Source organism: Pimephales promelas, chromosome 6 (assembly GCF_988280905.1).
Source record: "Pimephales promelas chromosome 6, fPimPro1.hap1.1, whole genome shotgun sequence".
In the NCBI taxonomy this organism is placed as follows: domain Eukaryota; kingdom Metazoa; phylum Chordata; class Actinopteri; order Cypriniformes; family Leuciscidae; genus Pimephales; species Pimephales promelas.
In genome coordinates, this window is record NC_142774.1 from 32,942,299 (window position 1) to 32,964,911 (window position 22,613).

The 22,613-nt window shown below is 38.8% G+C and overlaps 2 protein-coding genes across 13 annotated transcripts; both read right to left on the bottom strand.

Annotated features, from left to right (window-relative positions):
* Positions 1 to 749: 749 nt before the first annotated feature.
* LOC120481357 (piggyBac transposable element-derived protein 4) lies at positions 750 to 8,386 on the bottom strand. 4 transcript variants are annotated; one of them, XM_089132430.1, is made up of 4 exons: positions 8,045 to 8,386; positions 3,519 to 3,703; positions 1,248 to 2,483; positions 750 to 1,136 (listed from the first exon to the last, which is right to left on the bottom strand). In XM_089132430.1, exons 1-4 carry the CDS (start codon positions 8,318 to 8,320, stop codon positions 875 to 877), a joined length of 1,959 nt encoding a protein of 652 aa, XP_088988556.1. In that variant the 5' UTR covers positions 8,321 to 8,386; the 3' UTR covers positions 750 to 874. The 4 variants fall into 4 exon arrangements, with proteins under 4 accessions (XP_088988556.1, XP_039530914.2, XP_088988555.1 ...); XM_039674980.2 differs by having other exon boundaries at positions 3,519 to 3,706; XM_089132429.1 differs by lacking the exon at positions 8,045 to 8,386 and adding an exon at positions 7,190 to 7,926.
* Positions 8,387 to 9,490: 1,104 nt separating this feature from the next.
* LOC120481356 (piggyBac transposable element-derived protein 4) lies at positions 9,491 to 22,437 on the bottom strand. 9 transcript variants are annotated; one of them, XM_089132440.1, is made up of 6 exons: positions 22,102 to 22,158; positions 21,664 to 21,747; positions 19,090 to 21,408; positions 12,727 to 12,923; positions 10,428 to 11,666; positions 9,491 to 10,076 (listed from the first exon to the last, which is right to left on the bottom strand). In XM_089132440.1, the coding sequence occupies exons 3-6, from the start codon at positions 19,372 to 19,374 to the stop codon at positions 9,641 to 9,643; spliced, it is 2,157 nt and encodes a 718-aa protein (XP_088988566.1). In that variant the 5' UTR covers positions 19,375 to 21,408; positions 21,664 to 21,747; positions 22,102 to 22,158; the 3' UTR covers positions 9,491 to 9,640. The 9 variants fall into 9 exon arrangements, with proteins under 9 accessions (XP_088988566.1, XP_039530912.2, XP_088988563.1 ...); XM_039674978.2 differs by lacking the exon at positions 19,090 to 21,408 and having other exon boundaries at positions 22,102 to 22,437; XM_089132437.1 differs by lacking the exons at positions 21,664 to 21,747; positions 22,102 to 22,158 and adding an exon at positions 14,845 to 15,256 and having other exon boundaries at positions 19,090 to 19,213.
* Between the last annotated feature and the right edge of the window lie 176 nt (positions 22,438 to 22,613).

Below are 22,613 nucleotides of genomic sequence, written 5' to 3' on the forward strand. Positions count from 1 at the left end.
GCAGATATTGTGTTTTGCGGTAAGTGGTATGCCATATGGAACCGTTGCCACTGAAACTGCATTAACGCACCAGTGGGGCTCGACAGACTTTAAGTCAAACGGGTTGGCGCGTAAGGTTGGGTTGCGGAGAGATTGTGGTTTGGTCTCAGCAGCAGGAGGGATGTAGAGGTCAGTAAGCTGGGCTGAGTTGAGTGGGGGACGGGACGCCAGAGTCACTGTCTTCAAGTTTTTAACATCTACTCTCGTCTATGCTAATTATTTTCCATTTGCTTTTCTGCCGTTATCTCGGGACACGAGTCCCGAGGAAAATGGCGGTCGTCAGCTCCAGTATCCAGCCTCTCACGGAGACCTCAGATGCCTCAACACCTGCGATGAGACGACTAAATGCCTGTGAAGAGAAGACTCAACGCCGGCGATATGTTATACCCTAAATTATTACATGATTAACTAAATGGATTTTTCCATGTACATTTCAGAAATGCACTTTCTGTAAAGCTGCTTTGAAACAATATGTATTGTGAAAAGCGCTATACAAATAAATATGAATTGAATTTAGATAATTTAATACGATTCAAAACATATTTATCCAGTTTACAATTTACCTTTTTTGAGGTCAGATGTCTTTCACATATTCTGATCATTGGAATTAAGCATTGCATCTAAAACTGTTAACATGGCACAAAAATGACTCTTAACATAGTAACATTCACTGAAGCCATAATTCAAAAGCCTCGTTTTTCATGCCAGTCATTGAAAGAGTCCCTCTCAGGCTGAAAGCACAACATTACAAGAGTTGTCTGGTTGCAGAACTTGCACTTCCTTCTACCCGTGTTGTCTGGTGTGATGTTCTTTGGCTTGTGGAAAGAAGAGGGAACTACTGAGGAGGAACTGTAGAAACTGGTGCCAGATCCTGAGGACCGATCTCTGTAAGCTCTAAAATAAGCATCTCCAAGAATGCCTTTCGAGTCAAAGGCTTCATGTTCTTTCTCTTAGCCATTAGTTCCTGCAAGATGAATGCATTCTCTACAGTAATGTCCAAAAAGTGATAAAACACACATTGATACCACTTCTTCGGTTTATGTAGAACTCTGTAATGTCCAGTAATGCAATTAGATAGATCCACTGCCTCCATGGTCCTAAGTGGAAATATAAAATGCTTATTTCAAACTTTAAACAATTAATTAGAGTAAATTATGGAAGCTTATTTCTCACAATTGCAAGTTTGTATCTGAATAAGTTTTACTTACTTCTTGTAGTCCAACACCACAGCTGGAATGGGGACCTCCACATGGGTCGTTTGAGCGTCACCCTTCACCTTCCTCTGCATAGTATCTCCTTCATAGGCTTTATGGAAGGTGGAGCACATCTGCACTTCATGCAAGTCTTTCCACTCAACAAACAGCAGCTTATCAGTTCTAATCCAACGCATGGTGCCGCGCGGAGCGTTCCGTCTTAGTCTGTTCACAGTTGTTTTTGGGAAACCTGCCCTGTTTGCCCATACAGGGCCACAAGCCCAGACCTTTTTACACAAGAGGTCACTGAAGAGTGTGGCGCTGGTGTAAAATTTGTCTACGAACAGTTTGTACCCAGAGCCCAACATATTTTCATCCACCAATGCCATAACGGACTCATAACTCAAGCCCTCGCTCTGTGAAGAACACGACTTCCCCTCGTAAATAAAGAAGTCCCACGTATAGCCAGAGGTGCAGTCTGTCAGTGCAAAGAGTTTGTACCCCATGTTTGGAGATTCGTTATTCAAGCATCGCTTGAGTCCAGTTCTAGGCTGCGATGTCACCATTCTTTCAACAATGGTGATTCTCTGAAAAGGATGAAAAAATGTCTTGCAAGCCTCCCTAATGACTTGATACAGGGGTTGAATTTTACCCAAGCGTTCAAAGGCTGATGTTCCCCTCCTAACGCGGTTCTTCTCATCCTCCCTGCTGTCGCTTAGATGAAGAGCTTTAGAGATTGACAGAAATTTCTGGTAAGACATGACTTTTGCAGGAAAGGACAGACTGAAGTGCTGGGAAACACTCCAATAGTCAGTCAGCGAAGAGCACTTGAACATACTCATGTAAATGACCAGGGCTATGTACGACTTCAAGTCCTTATGACTAATATATTCCCAGACCTTGCCGTTTCTCTTTTGGTGCTTGGCTCCATAGTCATTTGTATGTTCTACAATGGTTTGCAACATTGTTTTTGAAAACAACAGCTGAAAAAACTGCAAAGGATTGCTGCACCAACTCGGTAAAAACTTTGGCCCAGGTTCTTGGACAGGAGTAAAATCCAACTGAAGTGGTTCAACATCTACTTCATCTGAGAAGCGCCACCTTTCTGTTGATACAACAGAGAAACCATCATTTTTACTCTCCCTGCCATCCTTATCAGCAGTGGAAGATAGACGGTGTCTCTTTCTCTGCCGTAGGCTGTCCTCTGAATCACAGTCGTCCTCCTCTGGGGGGTAAATGTCAAATGAAGGCCTTTTCAATGATACAAGAAATAAAAAAAGGAATTAGCAACATACTTCACAACTCTAACGACTAGCGGTTAGTGTGAAGTTCTGTGAACTGACTAACGGCCAGTTCACCTCAAAACAAATATTTGATTTGATTTTTGTATTTAATTTCACTATTCAGACCAATGTGCAAAAAATAAATAAATAAATAAATGGAAGGATGAATAACATGCAAATTCTCACACAAGTGAAGAGAGTTCAGTCTCTCCATTGACAGCTACTCAACTACCACTGACACTTCAAAAAGTTCATACAGAAATCATAAAACTTGTACAAATTGAATGAGGAGAAAGTTCACTTAATATGATGAACAGATTCAATTTAGGCTTTTATTCAAATATAAACTTTAATAAGCAAAAAAACAGAAACTCAACCGAATCTGCTTGTTGCGAGAGGACAAACCTGATTCGTTTTTGCAGAAGATCAAACAGGCTGCGTTACACTAGAATTAACCAAATTGGTTCTCGCAAGTCAAGCGAACACGCTTGAGCTTCTGTTTAGCACAACTAATGTGCGCATTGATGGATGGAACCATTCATCGTATAAAACGTCATGTCTTCCGAATATTTGAACTAAACCACTGGACTGACAACAGTGAAAGGAGAAAAAGGACCATGCCTCTGACTTTCACTTGGTTCTTTGTTTTTTGCTTTATTAAACTTTACGTTGAACATTCACCAGTTCCTGCCTCCCCTTCCCTGAACTTTGCTACATTGGTGCCGAAATCAGAGATGAAGGATTCCGCCTCCATCGACAGTTCTCCCCGCCTCCTTACCTGAACTAGGAACTTTGCAACATAATTATTTATTTATAAATCTACAACTTTACATCAAACCCCCACACTTAACTGTTATGATAGCAAAGCACATTTGTAATAAATACTAATAATAAAAAAATGGTAAGAGATACAAATACAATTCGATTTCAAACCATTTTCAACCCACATCATAAGTGCTAAAATATATTTAAAACCATCAAGAAAATGTGTAGAAAAACTCACCGATCTAAAACAGAGTCAAGGCCATCCATAAACATCTCCTCTGCTGTGCTGTCCACACTGCTGGCCACACTGTCCTGATCACAAATATCTTCATCACTAATTCCTGTACTGTCCTTGACACCCTTCTTAGTACTTTCCTTTGGATTCATCTGAAAGTACTGTCGATCAATCCTTGCAGATTTTGTCTGCTGAATATTAGGGGAGAAAACTGATTCAGTGGCTAGCAATAGTATCCAGAAGCCAGCAGTTTCAGAGCAGCAGCCACAGGATGGAAATGAGGGGCGGGCTTATATAGGTAATAGAGCAGCATTACCCATACATTCAATTTTCGGTAACACTTCCTTTTACAGTGTACTTACCAGAATGTACTGGCTAATATAAGGTAAGTACATGGAACAGGGGTAGGTTCAGGGTTAGTACTAGTTAAATATCTTATTCCTTAAAACACATCTTTGATCACCCAAAATGACATTTAAAATGTTTCCTTGAAAAAGATTCTTGCCCTTATTAGCTTGAATGCAACACTTCACCCTTGCTTTACTTGCTATAGTATATATACGGTTCTGTGAATTAGCAAATTTGCCCCACCTCCATTCAGTACAGCTCAGAGATCCACGAACAATTGAGTGTGTTTGACGTTTGACACACAATTGACATGATTGGTTACAAGATAGTTTGAAACGTCAGAAACACCAGAGATGGCTTTGGTTCACTGCAGTTGTAAAACACATTTTTTTGGAGGCTTGATTGTGTTTGTGGGGTGCACAGTAACATGTGTTCATGCTTTGTTTTCTTTAAAAATGACTATTTTTTAGATATATTTTACGTTCATTCTACACTGTTCTGTCCCTCCTAGTGCACGTTTTTTGGAAACGTCACACCCCTTACCTTCTATTTCTGCTATAGTCTATATTCGTCATTCAAAAAGGAAAACCGACGCTGTGGCTGCAGATACATAGCCTGGCTGGGCCCTCCTACGCACTTCCGCTCAATTTCATTTTACTTCTGTACTACGTCTAGGATCGCTCCATATCCTTAGGTTTCCAGAAATCAATTTTTTGTAGGACCAATCAGCGAATAGAGGGAGTGGCTGAGAAAGATGACGTTGATGTAAGCGCGTCAGTTTGAGTTCAGTAATAATGGCAGCGGAGAAAGACGTGAGAAAAGCTATTCGGTCCGTTGTTGGAAAAGAAACTGCCGAATATACAGAATTTAAAGCCGGATTGTTATCGTCTAACCTCTTGTTGCACAACTGAGGACCAAGTGAAGGAGGCAGAAAGTTTGGAAGTTTGTGCTGGGCAGCTCGTGCACGATGACCGACGGACGGTTTAGCCTGGTGTTCGGAAGCCCCGAGTCCTGGCTGCTAAACTATTGTTAAAGATCCTCTCAGGAGTCATGTCAGTCGCTCATATTCCCAACTGTAAATTTACTGATTCTTGTGATGAATAGAACATTTTGAGCCCATTTGTGCACTCATGCAGGAGGTTGGTGTGTCAGTTTTACATGTTGTAAATCATACAAATTGGTTGTGATTTTTTTTTTTAAATAATTGTCATAAATAAAAATGTGAAAAACCATACTTTGAAGATATTTGATTTTCAGTTTTAGATGGCAATGGTTGATTTGTTTTACTAAAAAAATAAATGCCACATAAAAATGTACAAACACATACTTTGAAGACCACAATTAAGGTAATTAAGAAACAATAAGACGTAATATGAAAAATTGTTGTTTATTACACATCTGCAGATAGAGACAGACTGCCCAGATAGCAAACTGACATTGAATCAACGTGGAAACAACGTCTCTCATGACATTGAAACAACGTTGATTTTGCTCATCGAATTAACGTTGAACCAACGTCAGATTCTTCAAAGCTTAATGAAAATCGAAAATTGGTTTGCTTTCATAACGTTGAAACAACGCGTTGATTTCAAGTTGATTTCCCGTTAGTTTTGAAAGAATGACGCGTCTGACGTTGGTTCAAAGTTAATTCGATGAGCAAAACAATGTCAGATCAACGTTGTTTCGATGTCATATTTCCACGTTGATTCAATGTCAGTTTGCTATCTGGGTGATCATTCACTGTAGCTGCTACAGCATTTGCGGCAGATCAGAAAACGACAACAGCAGCGTATTTGTAATGATTAGACACAGCTAACACCGTTGAATGAATATATCACTGTCCTTCGTGTAAAATATACATTTCGAATTAATAATTGTTCCTAGATTAACAAAACCTGCAGCGCTCGTTGACTGAAATCCTATTGTAAACATGATCCTCTGATCATTCGGACTTGTTGTTTCCAGCCATTTCGGCGCGTGACATACGTCACTCACGACACCCCGTTAGCGATTGGCTATGGCAGATCGTGAGTGACTTTGGGCAGATCCAATAGATTTGAACTTTAATAGTGAACCCGCCTACAAGGAAGGAAACGTTTCTCAATGCTGCAGTTCCAGACTCTATGTGGAAATGAAATTAACTAGAGTCTGGTTGAAGCAGGCTTATACACATACCATAAACAAAGCAGTGCGTGCTTACCGTTTTGAATATCAATCCTGCTAAACGCTTTCTTTATTCCACTCCGCTCATGTTAATATTGAAATATTCGCCAAGGAACACTCAGGTAAGATGACTTGACATAAGAACAGCCTTCTATCTTTACTGTTTTGACTTCTTTGCTTGCTGTTTTGCATTTATTCTCGTGCACTGTCTTTTTCACTAAAGCTGAACAGCCAATCAGAGTTCTCTCTTTCCCCGACGGCCCGATACCAATTCAACAAGTCGAATCGGGCAAAACAAAGCAGACGAGGACTATTTTCAGCCGACGGCACGGAACCGTGCGGAACACACCGAGGAAACAGTCGGCCGACGCACAAAAACTGCCCGACGGCCGACCCTCGGCTTGGTGTGTTCTGGGCTTTAGGGTGAACCCTTGGTATTTCTAAATGATGTGATCCTCATGATCTGATTACATGGTTATAATAAACAATGGCTTCAAATAAAACCATACCAATTTGAGCCTGAATCGGACCCAGACAATGTTAGTGAAGATGATCGAGCAGAACCTGTTCAAGAACGCTGTTTCAGAATGTTTTGTTGTTGTTGTCTCATTACTTTTTAGATTCGCTGTTATTTAATTGTACTAATTATTAATGTTGCTTTTTAATTTATAAAAGAAAACAAGTGTTTGTCTATTAGTATTAACAAACATGTATTCAAGAATTTTTTTATTAAAAAAATCTATTTTATTAGGTGTAGGCTACATGTAGTAAATGTGCAAAAAATCTAATTTAAAATTAGATGTAAATGTCGCCTGAACTAATAACCCAAAATGAACACTAAACACATTGGCTTTACTACAGTAGCCAAATCAAACACAGAACCATGTTTAGCATGCTTATAGATATACAAGCATAGATAAACAGTACAGAGCTCTAATAAAATAATAATTTACGCTAATTCCAAGCTCTTTTGAGATTAAAAAAAAAGGTTGTAAGGAGGCGTTTGTCGGATAACGTAAACTAGGCCTATGAATGAGCAGCATACAAACTTTGCAGAGCCAAACAGCGTTGGTTGTCATTTGTTTACTTCCTTGCTAGCGTTACAATTAGACTAACAATTCCATTACAGGAAAACACGTCGACGAAAAATAAATCATACTTACACGTTTTGGCCAGTTAACAACAGCTTCTCTTCTTAAAGTTGGAACTGCTCCATCTTTCAGGACAAGCCTTTGTGCGAATCCAGCATTGAACTCGCAAAGATTGTGGAAGCTTTCCTCCGTAAAATGTGAAGCACAGAGAGCGAGATTTGGTTGATACTTATTAGGGACAGAGTTAAAAATAAAATGTAACCACTGATCCCTAACTCCACAGTCCCTAGGAAGGCTGAACACAGCGGACCTGGAATCCGGATGAAAATAACAGCGTTTCGACGGCATTGCGGCGGCAACAACAAGCGAGCCTACTATCCCACAACAACTCTTTTCCGAAGCAATATAAAATGGCCTTGGCCTCGCCAGAGTCGCCACGCTTGTTTAGTATTCTTGGAGGAGGGGTTTAAATGCAAGTTAAATATTGGGTTAGTGATGTCAGCCACCCTGTCGTAGTCCCTAGCACATTTCTCCCTTTGCTTTGAACTTTGAGCGTTATAACTTTGCAAATGTTGTTATGCTCAAACAGCATTACACACTAGCTAAAGTTAGAAAAGTGAAATCGTTTGACCACCCCTTTAAGTTTTAACTGCGTTTGTCTTGAGGTCACATAAACAACAGTTTGGTTTTCGCCACAGAAGACTTTAAAAGAGCACATGTCCAAGGAAAGAAAGGTTCAAACTCAAACATCATATCCTGTTTCGTAAGTAACCATGGTAATTTCACATAACACAACTTTTTGAAAGTCAATGTTTCTGTTATGCAGCCCCTACGTATCATACAAGTGCCACTGACAAATGGCCACACGGGGTATGAATGTTACGTTTGGACAGTCAATAGCTCCAACAAATAAGCAAACATACTTACAAGTTTTGATGAAGAGGCGCCATACTGTCTGACCAAAGTGGGAACAGCTCCATTTTTCAGGAGTAGCCTTTGTGTGTAGCCGGCGTTGTATTCTCCCAGGTTTAGGAAGCTGTCCTTTGTAAAATGGGCAGAACACAAGCGAACCTTTGGGTTGTAGCGCTGAGGAACAGCGTTATAAATAAATTGTAACCATTGATCCCTAATTCCATCCGTCCTTGGAAGGCCAAACAAATGGGTTCTGCTTTCGCATCGGAACTCGCAGCGTCCCCAAGACATAATGCAAACAAACACTCCAACTGCTGCTCAGTGCTCACGGACTGACTGCCTGCCAGTGACAAGCCTCCTTTCTGCGCATGCATTTTGGTCCTTTCAAGCTGTGACGTATACGTTAGATGCAAAAGCCTCTAAGTGCCATTTGAAATTTTCTTCTAGAATGATCATTTTTATCAAGCTTTTATATTTAAGTTCAGTGATTTCACTTAAATGGCAATGATAATTACCTATTAATTGTTATTTAAGTGAAATTACTAATCTTAAATATACAAGTTTGATAAAAATCATCATTAAAGAAGAAAATTTCAAATGGCATTTAGAGGCTTTTGCATCTGAACTCTTCATATATATATATATATATATATATAGTATGTGACCCTGGGTACATCAGATGGGTAAATTAAAAAAAAAAAAGATTTATACATCATCTTAAAGCTGAATGAATAAGCTTTCCATTGATGTATGATTTGCTAGGAAAGGACAATATTTGAAAATCTGGAATCTGAGGGTGCAAAAATATCAAAACACTGAGAAAATCACCTTTAAAGTAGTCCATGCTGCATTCACTCACAAAAAGAATATACATTTACGGTTGGAAATTTAATGTTGTGACCATAAACATTCATTCAGATTTGTTTTAGTGGCAAAACCGCAACAGTGAATATAAAATGAGTGAATATACAGCAGCACACACACCTTGCTATTATATGCACACAATCATAATCAAGTGCACAAAACAATGATTTTTTGAGACACCATCCCATCATCTTACTTTATCTACATTCTGATTGCATTGCTCATTGTCAACAATAGTTCACATATGTTGTTAAAACACTAGTTCACATGTATGGTTAAATGGGAGGATTTTATGTTGCTTCAGTAATGATTTCCATTGCAATGGACATGTAAAAAATCTGATAAAAGTGAGTTGACTTTTTTTACAATTATTTTTAACACTGAAAGAGCAAATTTCAATTATAAAGAATTGTTTTAAATTAGTGGAGGGAGAAAAACGAATCAGGTCTGAATGGGTCCCTTCTCTTGTCTCAGGTCTAATGTCTCTTGAAGCCTGGATTTAGCCCATTTATAAACTAATTTGCAAACATTACATTTTAATTAAACCAAGCCCATTTCATATGCATGTTGATAAAACTCATGCAACAAAGTCATAAGTCCATTTCTAGTATGTTTTATTAGTAATATTTCAGCATCAGCTGTCATATGTGAAGTCAAACTTTCCACCTCCTTTACAAAATGTAACAAAACAAAACACATTTAGGCCCTCATGACCCGTAACATGGTAACATTCACTGAAGCCATAAATCAAAAGCCTTGTTTTTCATGCCAATCATTGAAACAGTCCCTCTCAGGCTGAAAGCACAACAACGCATCACATGTCACACACATGACAGGAGTTGTCTGGTTGCAAAGCCTGCACTTCCGTCCACAAATGTTGTCCGGTGTGATGTGCTTCGGCTTGTGGAAAGCAGGAACCACTGAGGAAGAGCGAGCTGAGAAAACTAGTGCTGGATCCTGAGGACCGATCTCTGTAAGCTCTAAAATAAGCACCTCCAAGAATGCCTTTCGAGTCAAAGGCTTCATGTTCTTTCTCTTAGCCATTAGTTCCTGCATGATGAATGCATTCTCAACAGTGATGTCCAAAAAGTGATAAAACACACATTGATACCACTTCTTCGGTTTATGTAGAGCTCTGTAATGTCCAGTAATGCAATTAGATAGATCCACTGCCTCCATGGTCCTAAGTGGAAATATAAAATTCATATTTCAAACTCCATACAGATAAAGAGAGTAAACTATGGAAGTTTATTTCTGCTTGTTTTATGTCACAATTAAGACTTCACACACACAATTTCTCTTTTTACATCTCGCAATTATTTTCCTTGTCTGTTTCCGCCAGACTTTTTCTCAGAATCGCATAAGTCCAAATTGAGAGAACTTGGAAATGCAAAAAAATAATAATAATTCAGGATTGTGATATAAATTTGTTTTCTCTGTGTTGAAAACAAGCTTTCATAGTAAACGCATTGAAGACTGAATGCACAGGTACAATAAGATGGACAAGGAACATCTTGGAATAAAATGTACTTACTTCTTGTAGTCCAACACCACAGCTGGAACGGGGATCTCCACATGGGTCGGTTGAGCGTCACCCTTCACCTTCCTCTGCACGGTATCTCCTTCATAGGCTTTATGGAAGGTGGAGCACATCTGCACTTGCTGCAAGTCTTTCCACTCAACAAACAGCAGCTTCTCATCCCTAATCCAACGCATGGTGCCGCGCGGGGCGGTCCTTGACAGTCTGTTCACCGTTGTTTTTGGGAAACCTGCCCTGTTTGCCCATACAGGGCCACAAGCCCAGACCTTTTTACACAAGAGGTCACTGAAGAGTGTGGCGCTGGTGTAAAATTTGTCTACGAACAGTTTGTACCCAGAGCCCAACATATTTTCATCCACCAATGCCATAACGGACTCATAACTCAAGCCCTCGCTCTGTGAAGAACACGACTTCCCCTCATAGATAAAGAAGTCCCACGTGTAGCCAGAGGTGCAGTCTGTCAGTGCAAAGAGTTTGTACCCCATGTTTGGAGATTCATTTTTCAAGCATCGCTTGAGTCCAGTTCTAGGCTGCGATGTCACCATTCTTTCAACAATGGTGATTCTCTGAAAAGGATGAAAAAATGTCTTGCAAGCCTCCCTAACGACTTGATACAGGGGTTGAATTTTACCCAAGCGTTCAAAGGCTGATGTTCCCCTCCTAACGCGGTTCTTCTCATCTTCCCTGCTGTCGCTTAGATGAAGAGCTTTAGAGATTGACAGAAATTTCTGGTAAGACATGACTTTTGCAGGAAAGGACAGACTGAAGTGCTGGGAAACACTCCAATAGTCGGTCAGCGAAGAGCACTTGAACATACTCATGTAAATGACCAGCGCTATGTACGACTTCAAATCGTTAAGATAAATATTTCCCCAGCCCTTGCCGTTTCTCTTTTGGCGCTTGGCTCCATAGTCATTTGTGTGCCCTACAATGGTCTGCAAAGTTGTTTTTGGGAAAAACAGTAGAAAAAACTGCAGAGGACTGCTGCACCTATTCAGCAAAATCTGAGGCCCAGGTTCTTGGGCGGGTTTGAAGTTTATATGAGGTGGCTTAACATCTGCTTCATCTGAGCTGTGCCATCTTTCTGTTGATATAGCAGAGACATTATTTTCACTCTCCCTGCCATCCCTATCAGCAGTAGATGATGTGAAGGACAGACGGGGTCTCTTTCTCTGCTGTAGGCTGTCATCTGAACCACAGTCCTCCTCTGGTGGGTAAAGGTCAGATGAAGGTCTATTGCATGACACAAGAAAGCAGAATAAGATTAGCAATGTACAAAAGGGTTTGGAATTCACTGTTGTAATTACAGTAAATAGCTGTACATGTGCATTTGTTGACAAGCAAATGCTTTCAAAGGCCAAGAAAAACATGTCGACTGATGAGATGAGCAGTAGTCCAACCATAACATAACACAACACTACCTAGAATACCAGAAACATTAGTTTTTCTGAAATTCTTGTAACGTTTACACAGACTCTAACTGCATTCCAATTTGCATACTTATGCACTATTCTATAAATATAAATAGCACGTTTACATTAAAAAAGTGCATGTTAAATATCCGGATGATGCACTTACCTGAAAAAAAGTGAAATACTGGACATTTTAAGCACTCAACTATTACAGGGGCTATCAGATTCAACATTTGCATGACAAAATAACCTTATAAAATTCATAGCCTACACTTCACAGTTGTGTCCCAAATGATGCACTATAAACTTTGCACTTATACCAAGTGTTTGAATGTAAGCCACACTGCACACAATCTAAATTTGACAGTGTGTAGACTATTAAAATCTAGCAAGCTCATCTGACTGCCATGAGATGTATTTATTTGCATTCTATCCTAAGACGAAACTGTTGGATGACTTAACATTCCGGACCAATTATAAAACCAACAAAGGTTATACGCTGTCATCTCTCATAAATAATAACACTGCTATTTCAGATGTAGTTTTTTCCCCCTTCGTTGTGAGACAACCAACGTTGAAAGTATAAACAGTTTACAACCTTGAATTAGTTAGCTCAAAAATAAATAAATAAAAAAATACATTGGGAAAAAAAATGCATTGCTGATGGTCTATGAGGTTAGTATGTCTTGTGTTTTGCCACCAGGTGGCGTTGTTCTGTGTTCTGAAGTGTACGTAAAAGTGAACAAATAAAGTAGTGTTTTTCTTGTTTTCATGCGCCTACTGCACTATCCAAATGAATCAATATTGAAAATACAATCTTGTGAAATGAAATTGTGAAGTTAATGCCAAGCCAAACAATTACGTCATTAAAAAAAACTCACCGATCAAGAACAGGGTCAAGACCATCCATAAACATTTCCTCTGCTGTGCTGTCCACACTGCTGGCCACACTGTCCAGGTCACAAATATCACTATCTTCATCACTACTGGCTGTAATGTCCACCACATCATTTGTTTTAATTTTCTTGCGATCCACAGCAGAAGTGAGGATCAAAAGAGAAGGCGCTGCAGATGTTTGCTGTTGAATTTTAAAGGGAAAACAAAGAGTTAGTGAAATGTCTATTCCAAGATTATCACATGCATCTATAATTAATTATAAAATAAACAACAAACCAAAATACATAAAATGATTGGTTGAAAAACGGCATTTTCAGTTTATATATTTGTATAGCAAGCACTTTATACTATGCTTGTTATAGAAAACTAACTCTGGTTGCCAAAACTGCCATTCAGTCAGGTCAAAATTCACAGATGCCATTCACACTTCCACTATAGTACGTGTTTAAAGAGGGAGCAGTGCTTCCCTTAGATCATGAAACCGCATCTGGAGCTATTCATAACAAACCTAGACATGACAAGTATTATAATAAAATAAAGAGTTGTTAAAACATTGATAACAATCTGTAATCCTTATTAATAAATGATACCTTTATATATATAAAAAAAATGATAATAATAATAATGTACCATGAATTAACTGTAGTAATATAGCAACCATGCTTAGTAAGCACGACTCGGGTCGAGATCTACAATTTTTAACAATACTTTAAAAACAAAGTCATACATGTTCATTGTTCATACATACAGAAGATATCATGATGTAGCCTACAATGAGCAACAGCTGTCTTTTATAAATAATCATATTATTGGATAATAGAAACATTTTGTAACAGTATTGTGAATTCCCATTTGACTGTGATATTTCTTTCATGTTCATGATGTTAAAAATAGCCATTAAAGAGACAGCAGTATGGCCACTTACTGTCAAATTTACAGTTTTTAAATCATTCGAAATTCAAATTACATTTTTAATGCAAAGCCTTGGGCAAGTAAAATGTGCTTTTATCTGTATGAAATCCAGTAAGACACAAGTAAATGCATTTTTAGTCATTTACATAATGACTACACGTCAAACAAACGAGCGCTCAGTTTTTTTCTTTATTTATCAAAGTAGAGATCTTAAAATGAAATGAATCATTAATTTTGCTTTCAATGACGACTGAGATCTAATACAACGGTGAATATCATCCGTTTTTTGGCCCTGTTTGACAGAAAATGCTTAGAGCAAGTCAGGATTAGGCCTTAGTACAATCAGGGCATTAAAGTAGTTTTTATAAGCGTGCCTTAAAAAAAACATTTTCGTGTGCATCTTGAGACAAAATGGCATTAGCATGTTTTAAGATATGCTAGTGCAAGATGCGTTCAGTTAAAACAGCTCAAACATGCGTTTTAGTCGAAGACTAGATTTAAGCCTTGTTTGTGAAACCAGTTATTTGTATATAACGTTTTATGAGTCATTCACACTTTTTGAATGATTATTTAGGCTACTTTTAAAATGCAGTATTGGTTTTAATATAGAAAAATGACAGTTTCACTCCTTCAAAGAGCTTTATAATACATGTTTATGTTAAATTTAAACACATTTGACATAGTCAACACTTGAGTCACACTCTGTATCCAAGTATCATTTGTAATGACATGAACATAAATATCACAACATAGTCAAATTAAAAACTTTACAACATAGTAACATTTATTAATATTAATTTTTTTTACAAAGGACCAATTATGCAAAATTCACTTTTATAAGGTGTTTATACACCGAGGCGTTACCAGAGTGTGGGACTTATTATGCCTATTTTTACAAGATGTAAAGTCCGTTTGAGATAACCCAAGAGAGTCTATGAAGTTTTAGCTCAAAATACCACACAGATCATTTATTCATTCATTTACATCCCCTTAAATGCCAAGCGAGCTGGGGCTCCCGGCCCCCTTTCAAGAAGAGGGCGGAGTTTCAGCAGACCGGCAACAGGGGCAGTGTCAGTGAAAACAGGCAGAGACAATGGTGAATTTATCAAAGTTAGCCACACAGAGTGCCAACAAGCTCTTTAAGAAATGAAATTAGGAAGGACTCACAACAGATGACGTACGACACTTACTTTGTCTGGATCTGAAGTTTGCGCACGAATCGTTGGTATTGACCCCTCTTTCAGAATCAACCTTTTTGAAAATCCAGCGTTGACAAAACCCTTGTTGGTGAAGCATTCGGGCGCAAAATGATTGGAGCAAACGTATAAGATCTTAGCAAAGTTCTTTGGGATATTTCCTTTGAAAATGAAATTTAACCAGGACATCCTCAGTGACTCAGATTGTGGTAGTATATGGAAACTCTTATCTCCACTGGTACATCCCAAAACACAACACTTGTAATGTCTCTTTGACGCAGACATTGTGCAACTCCAGTTGCCTCTGTGCTTCTCACGCCTGTGCTAATAGGGCAGATTGTCACCGGCTGTGGTTCTTCTCTCTACGATGACGTCGCCGTCTGAATCAGCTCGTTTGAAGAGACTGCTTTTGATTTAGAGGATTTAAAAAAAAAAAGAGTGGATTTTTACCATTATAGGCTGACATAGCCATGAACACACATTTGGTGTGCAAACACCTTATAAAAGTGAATTTTGCATAATAGGTCCCCTTTAAGTATTATTTGTAATGACATGAACACATCACCACAAAATACAGTCAAATGGAAAACACTTTCACAACATGGTTGGTTACACATTTATTACCATTTCTTTTAAATTAAATATAATTTGTAATGTTAACCTAACAATGAACTAGGTTTGTATCCATTAACTTTAAACATGATTTATAATATTGCTCATTATATAGAGTCTATTTAAAATTATTGCTAAATATCTAAATCCATGTGAATATAGCTTATATCTAAAGAAAATAACGTGTAACCTCCGCCCCTCACGGCTCTGCTCTGAATAAGGTCTATTGGAGCAAATAAAGTTAAAGTAGTTATATTTTTTGTGTTCCAAATGACGCACTATATACACATTTATGAAGGTAATATGATGCCACAAAGAATCGAATACACAGGGTAAGATTTGTGAAAGTGTACATAAATTTGTTAGTGTACATTAAATCTGCATGCATGCGCAAGAGAAGATTTGTAAAGGTGTAAATCGCCTTACAAGTGTAAGAAAAAAAAATAATTGTAGCATGTCACTGTTATTCAGCTTATAAGGAAATCATCATTTATTTATTTCCTTAACATGTATGTGTGCATTAAAAGTACCATTTCGGCAGCGAGAGCGCTGAACCAAATGAAGACAAAGATATATTTTGGCGACTGGGGTGTTTATCGAACCAATCAGAAAGAAGTAAAACGAGAGACAGCGAGAAGCTCATTTGATTGGCTACATGAAGGTGGACCCGCCCTCCTCTTCGCGAATCATGACAAAAGAGAATCATGCCAAAACTGCAAGCGCAGCTAAAAGACAGACACAACTGTACAAATCGGGTTATTTCAGGAACTTTTTAGCCCCACCATGCACACAAGTTATTCAGATATTTACATCAGTTTAAGTTTTTTTACACAAAGGTTAGTTAGTTTTACACAATCCATCTGTTTTGTAGTTCCTAACTCTTGTTTTTGCTTGCAGATCGCTGTTCACAGGCATGCAATGATTTTGGCTGTATGTAAAAAACATGCAATGCTTTTGGCCGCGTGCAAAAAACGTGCCAAAAGTGTAAGTGCGGAATGAAATGTAAGTCAGAGGAATACAGATCCCATTTATGTTGCATTAGCATGATGCTGCAGCTTCACATTACATGAATTACTCTTACGAATAGTAAAATGCTGCAAATATTTTTTCTTACCTTTACAAATCTTCCCTTGCATATACATCTTGCACGCTCGCAAACTTATGAACACTTTCACAAATCTTACCCTGCACATGCGATGCATCATATTACCTTTATACACATTATGCAATCAGCCGTGTCATGGATGAATTTTAAAAGAGTCATGAACTTCCCTTTTAAAAATTGTTATACTGTTGTCTGAGATCAACTTATGAAATTCATGTGGTTTTTCAAAAACATCATAATGAATAAGCATTAGGCTATTTTCTACCCTGGTTTTGCCCGTAGCACCGGAAACGGTTTTATGGGTGTGCCCGCAGTGCCGCATTGAAGACTTGGAAGTAAACACCGACTGCTATGATTGGATAACAGTTTAACATATTATGATGAGTTTCGACTCCCCTGTCAGTTTGCGTGGGGAATTGTTTCGAAAACTTCCAATGTGGAAAAATGGCAACCGGAATGATTCACCCATACAATGTTCGACCCGTCAACTTCACATAATTATTATCAAACGATCTGTAACAATGCAAATACTAGCACATATAAAAAAAACTTTTTTACTCACATTAATGTATTGCGCCATTCCTTTCGGATCCAATATAGAAGGCACAGCATCGTTTTTTAATCTCATTCTGTCTGCAAATCCAGCCTCGACTTGTGTCTTGTTTGCAAAAGCATCCGTGGTGAAATGAAGCGAACAAATGCGCAATGTCTTACCCACTTGAGCTGGAACTTCATTAAAAATAAAGTTCAACCACTTATTCCTAAACCTGGAATTCGAAGGAAGCTTATGCAGCGATTGTGTTCTTCCACAGCTCGGCACTGCACAATATTTTGTAAGTTTCTGAGGCATTTTTATTGCTTGGTAGCTAGATCTGCTGGTTTAACAACACATAGGCCTTATGTTATTTACCAAATACATGTAATGAGCAAATCGGTGGGCGGGGCTATGAAATTAGGCGTTGGTCTCCTGTTGAGGCGGTCTTTCACTGTTCTCTGACGTCACAGGTAGGCCAATTTGCAGATCCCTCGTTTGATGAGGCAGCTGTAAAAGCTTTTATTTGACTACGGAACTTTTCAGCAGGATATTCTTATATTACGATTACGTTTTATATATCAAAAGCTCAAGGAACATTTGATTGCTCAGTTCATGACCCTTTTAAAGTTTTGGCATTTTGCATTAAGTCTGATACTAGCTCCTCCCCTTCTTCTACGTAATTAAAGCTGCGCCAGATGAGTGCATTCCAAACAATTCACGTTTTTTCGGTTAATTAAATCCGTGATACGCGTATTTAAAGTGTACTTTTCTGTTTGAAATTATCGATGTGAACACTTCGCTATGTCATAGACTAATAATGCATAAGAACGCTATTTGAGAAGCACGTTTTGTTTTGAGTTACCACAGTTCACAAACTCACAAAGGGACACAAATGGTGTTTAGTGTAAACGAATGATGAATGAATGTTTCATCGTTTGTCGCGCTGCTCTTATATTAATAGTGAAAAACTATATTAAAGTTAAAAGTGAAAAACGTACAACACCCATAGGCGTTTAAATATACTGAAAGACTATAAATCAATATGTGCGCCTATGGAAACAGATAGGTCACTGGTGAAAACGTACTAACTTACTCATATCAAACGATCTGTAACAAAGCAATAGTGACGTTTGGTAAAAATAAAAAAAAAACAATAACAAAGTTTTGTTACTCACACGTGTGTGTTGCGAGATTACGGTCGGAGTCAGTATAGTCGGCACTGCATCATCTTTTATTTTCAGTCTCTCTGAAAAGCCTGCGTCGAACTGCGGCTTGTTTATAAACGAATCCGCGGTAAAATGAAGCGAACAGACAAACAGTGTCTTATTGACGCGATCTGGAACCTCGTTAAAAATAAAGTTAATCCACGCTTTACTAATGTTAGGATCACGCGGAAGGCCATGCAAAGATTGCGCTTTTCCACAACTCAACACTGCACAACGTCTTGAAATCCTCAGAGGCATCTCGGTCGTTTTGTGCTGTGTTTGCGTCTCTTGGGCGGGGCTTAAGACGCAGTGACGTAGGAGTAGAAAATTGTTCGTTTCAGTAATATACTAATGGTTTCAGATTAACAAGGAAGTTTGAGTTGAGCAATTTACATGATGTGTGCAAAGTCATCTTATATCAAACGATCGAAAGGTAAACAAATGGTATCACAATCACATCCCTAAAGTGTTTTGAGTAGGGTTTTTTAATAGCAAGGGGGCTAGTGTTTGCGAACCTGGCAACCCTGCACGGACTTCCCCTCCGTTCTTCTCGGGTTGGTCAGATGGCCATAGCATTTTGAATTTCAGTTCCGGAGGTGTCCCCATCGGTACTGTTTGAATCACTGATTTAGCGGAACTATTTCACGACAATAACATGAGATAGCAGGTTATGGTTATAGATAGCAGGTTAGCAGGGTCCTCAGCAGTGCACTGGGTGTAAAACACAAAACCTCGCCTTCTAAGCAATCCGTACAAAATATAGGCTACAAAATCATACTTACAGGCTGTGATCCTTTACATGTCGAAGTGCAAGAAGGCCCAAATAATGTGGGTACTTTCCCATCTTTAATGAATAAACGTTTTGCAAATCCCGCATTGACCTCGGAAAGATTTGAAAAGCAGTCGTCAGTAAAATGTCGGGAACACAACAAAAGGTTGGAGTTAAACTGCTGTGGTATCATTGTAAAAATGAATTGTAACCACTGCTTCTTCACACCCTCATCCTTTGGAAGTCCATGCAACGTAGATTTGATTTCGCAGCGCAGAAAACAGCGTCTTCTCGACATGTCGACAACACGAAACAACAACTCTTCCAGCAACAAATAAAAACAGTACACAACAGCTTCCCTCTTTTGGGAGACATTTGTCGTGCACGTCAAATGCAAATGAGCTGCTGCTCTTCTCCCCACCCCTTTCAGTCACTGCTCTGCTGCCACTGTAAATACTGGAGTTCAGCAGCTCTATGAAGAAGAGTCGGACACTGAAGGAGGAAAACTCCGGCAGAAGACGTTTCTACATGCGTAGTTGACGAATGTATGTAGTAATGTGTTACAGGCGTTTCGTAACGACGGATGAGCTGAGCAACACACATAACTGCAATCCCAACTAACACATGACGCTGGATATGACATGAGCTATAACGAGACATTATCATGTAGTATTACTTTTTTGAGAGGTTATATTGCGTCATGCTCATTTATGAATTATTGCAATCAGAAAGACGACGTGGACAAGTAAACAAAATCTCGATACTTAGGTATTCTGGATATGCAGTTGGATAACGGACAGTTGGACCATCCTTAATTAATAACTTTAATGCAAATCCTGCCTTATAAGTTACTGGCCCTCGTTTACGAAGCAGTCTGGTGTAAAATGGTTAGCACAAACGTATAAGTATTTACCAACATTTTCGGGCGCATTTCCTTTAAAAATAAAACTAATCCACTGCATCTTCAGTGGCACAGATGACGGAAGTAAATGAACACTCTTATGCTCATTCCTACAGCCAACTACAGAACATCTACCACGTTGCTGGGCCATTTTTGTGAAAGCACTACCGAGGAAATAAACATTGCGTATGGGGGATATGTGTAGGGATAAAAAAAAAAAAAAACTTTAGATATTGCGATATTCCAAGAAGTGCGCTTTTTCTTTTTGATTTGTAACGGTTCGCAACACCAAGTACTTTGCCGCCACCTATCGACCGACTGGATCATTACAGTCAAGTCCCTGTTCTTCCTACATTGCATCACTGCTTCAGCCCTTATGAGTTTATTGGATGATTAATGTAATATAATTATTCGTTCTAAGCAGTTAGAAGATCCAGTCTGAAATATAAAACACAAAACTATATGCATTTCAACACTTATTAATCATACTTACAGATTTAGTTGGTCCAAATAAACTTGGTACTGCCCGTCTTTCATGGACAAGTGTTTTTAGAAAGCAGTCGTCAGTAAAATGACGGGAACACAACACATTTCACATTTTTTACCATGGTTGTTAACAAGTGTAGTGTTCAATAAAGTTCTTGAAAAAAAAATCACATTTACAATGTATAGCCTATGAAAGTATAATAAAATATTCTAAAAGAGAGAGTTCCGCGTTTCTTAGAAGCAGGAGTTGTCATTCTTGGGTGAACTTATATAATGGTGAATGAGAGATTACTTTAAATATATTGTTTTGTAAATATACTCCACAATAGTGTTTTCACAACTTTCAAGAAAAAAAAAATAGAGAAATTGATAACAGCAATCAGAAAAGAGAAGTGTGTCAATAACAGACTTTTCACAGACCATTAACAACACTCATACTGTACAAATAACTGAAGTGTATGGCAGGTCTAATTTACATGCTGAAAAATGCTGTGTCTCGAGGCTTCACAGGTACAGCCTGCACAGACCAATTGTGTGCCTGGAACCAATCAACTTGGAGGAATGTGGTACCAGAATGTGGGAAAGATGAGAGAGAGAAAATTGAAACAAAATCAAAAGGCCAGGATTGTAAATTTTGGCTGGACCAAAGAAAAGTTCGAATTACCAGCAGTGAGGCATCAGACGTGCCCTAAAAAAACAGACCCAAGCAACTGGGTCGAAAGAAAATTAAATGCTGTGTTTGCTGGATGCACAGCTACGAGATATGGTCAATCAGCTGAGCCTTTAGCTAGAAAATGGTTTGAAGGGATCGTCAGGGCAGACAGTTGAGACCACGGGTCTTATTAAAACTGGCTTGGTGCCAGGCTAGATGGAGTAGTTGACAAAGATACCATCCTTGAGATTAAGTGTCCTACACCAAAGAAACTTGAGGCACATGATGGCAGTCTGCAAAAAATGATTGAATCAAACACATATGACGTGAAATATGTAAACGGAACATATGGCCTTAGGGAAACTGTGTCAGGATTAGGCTACTACTACCAGATGTCAGGAAGCAAAAGTTTTACCAGCATAGCTGAATAACCCCATATAATAGTATATATAATAGTATTCCCACCCTCTTCCCTGCAAGATACAGCTACAATACCCCCATCTCACAAATGTCTCTCAGATATGAATATGGTAAAGAAATCAACTTACAGCATGAGTTTCATATCCCATGTGCAATACTGGGTATGGGTGCTCTTTAGTTGGTCTGCCATCAGGGAAGTGTATCCCACAGACCTTGAATAGTAAATAACATAGATAGATAACGTTAGATAGATACTTTAAGGTTTCCCAAAGGAGAATTTCACTCTCTCACACTCTCACTCTCTCTCTCTCACACCCACACACACACACTACACAACGATAGGCTACTATCTAACAGTACTGTCCATATTTTAGACAAATAACAGTGTTTCGTGTTACTAACAAGACAGACTAGCTTTCCAACAACATCTGAGCCATGTTAAAGTTAGCAGCTAACAGACAGCTAGGTAGCAAGCTGACGTTGACCAGCTAGATAACATTAGGTGGGTTACCCACATTAACATTGTCACAATTTGAAAATGGGATTCAATACAAGCCAAAACTTACCCTGCTGTTGTTATTAGGAACCCATCCCTGCCTGTTGATATTTTTCACCCACTTCTGGCGAATGTCCGCGTCTTGTACTCGCCCAGGAAATCTGTGTAAACCGTATGGCACCAGACAGGGGCAGTCGACCCAGGGTATTTTATGTAGCTCACAATGTTTTCTCTTCCAAATTGAAATTTTACTGCCACTGTTGAAACAATTTATAACGGAACATGTTTTCCCACTCGACATTATAAAAGTTGTAACGCGACAGTCGTAAATCGCGGGCTGTTTAATACACGAATCCGACGAGCGTTTTGTTTAGGCTGCCATCTTGTGGCGACGCCATTACTGAGCTGTTACCGGTATCCTCTGTGATAACCTGATAACGCACCCTCGATGACAGCTACAGCCAGGCAGAATGACTTGTTGTTGGGTTGATGATGTTAGACAGTGACCTCCAGTCACATTTGAAGCAAACTGAAACCATAGTTTGTTTTTGTATACATTACATTTAGGTAGAGGTTTATTAC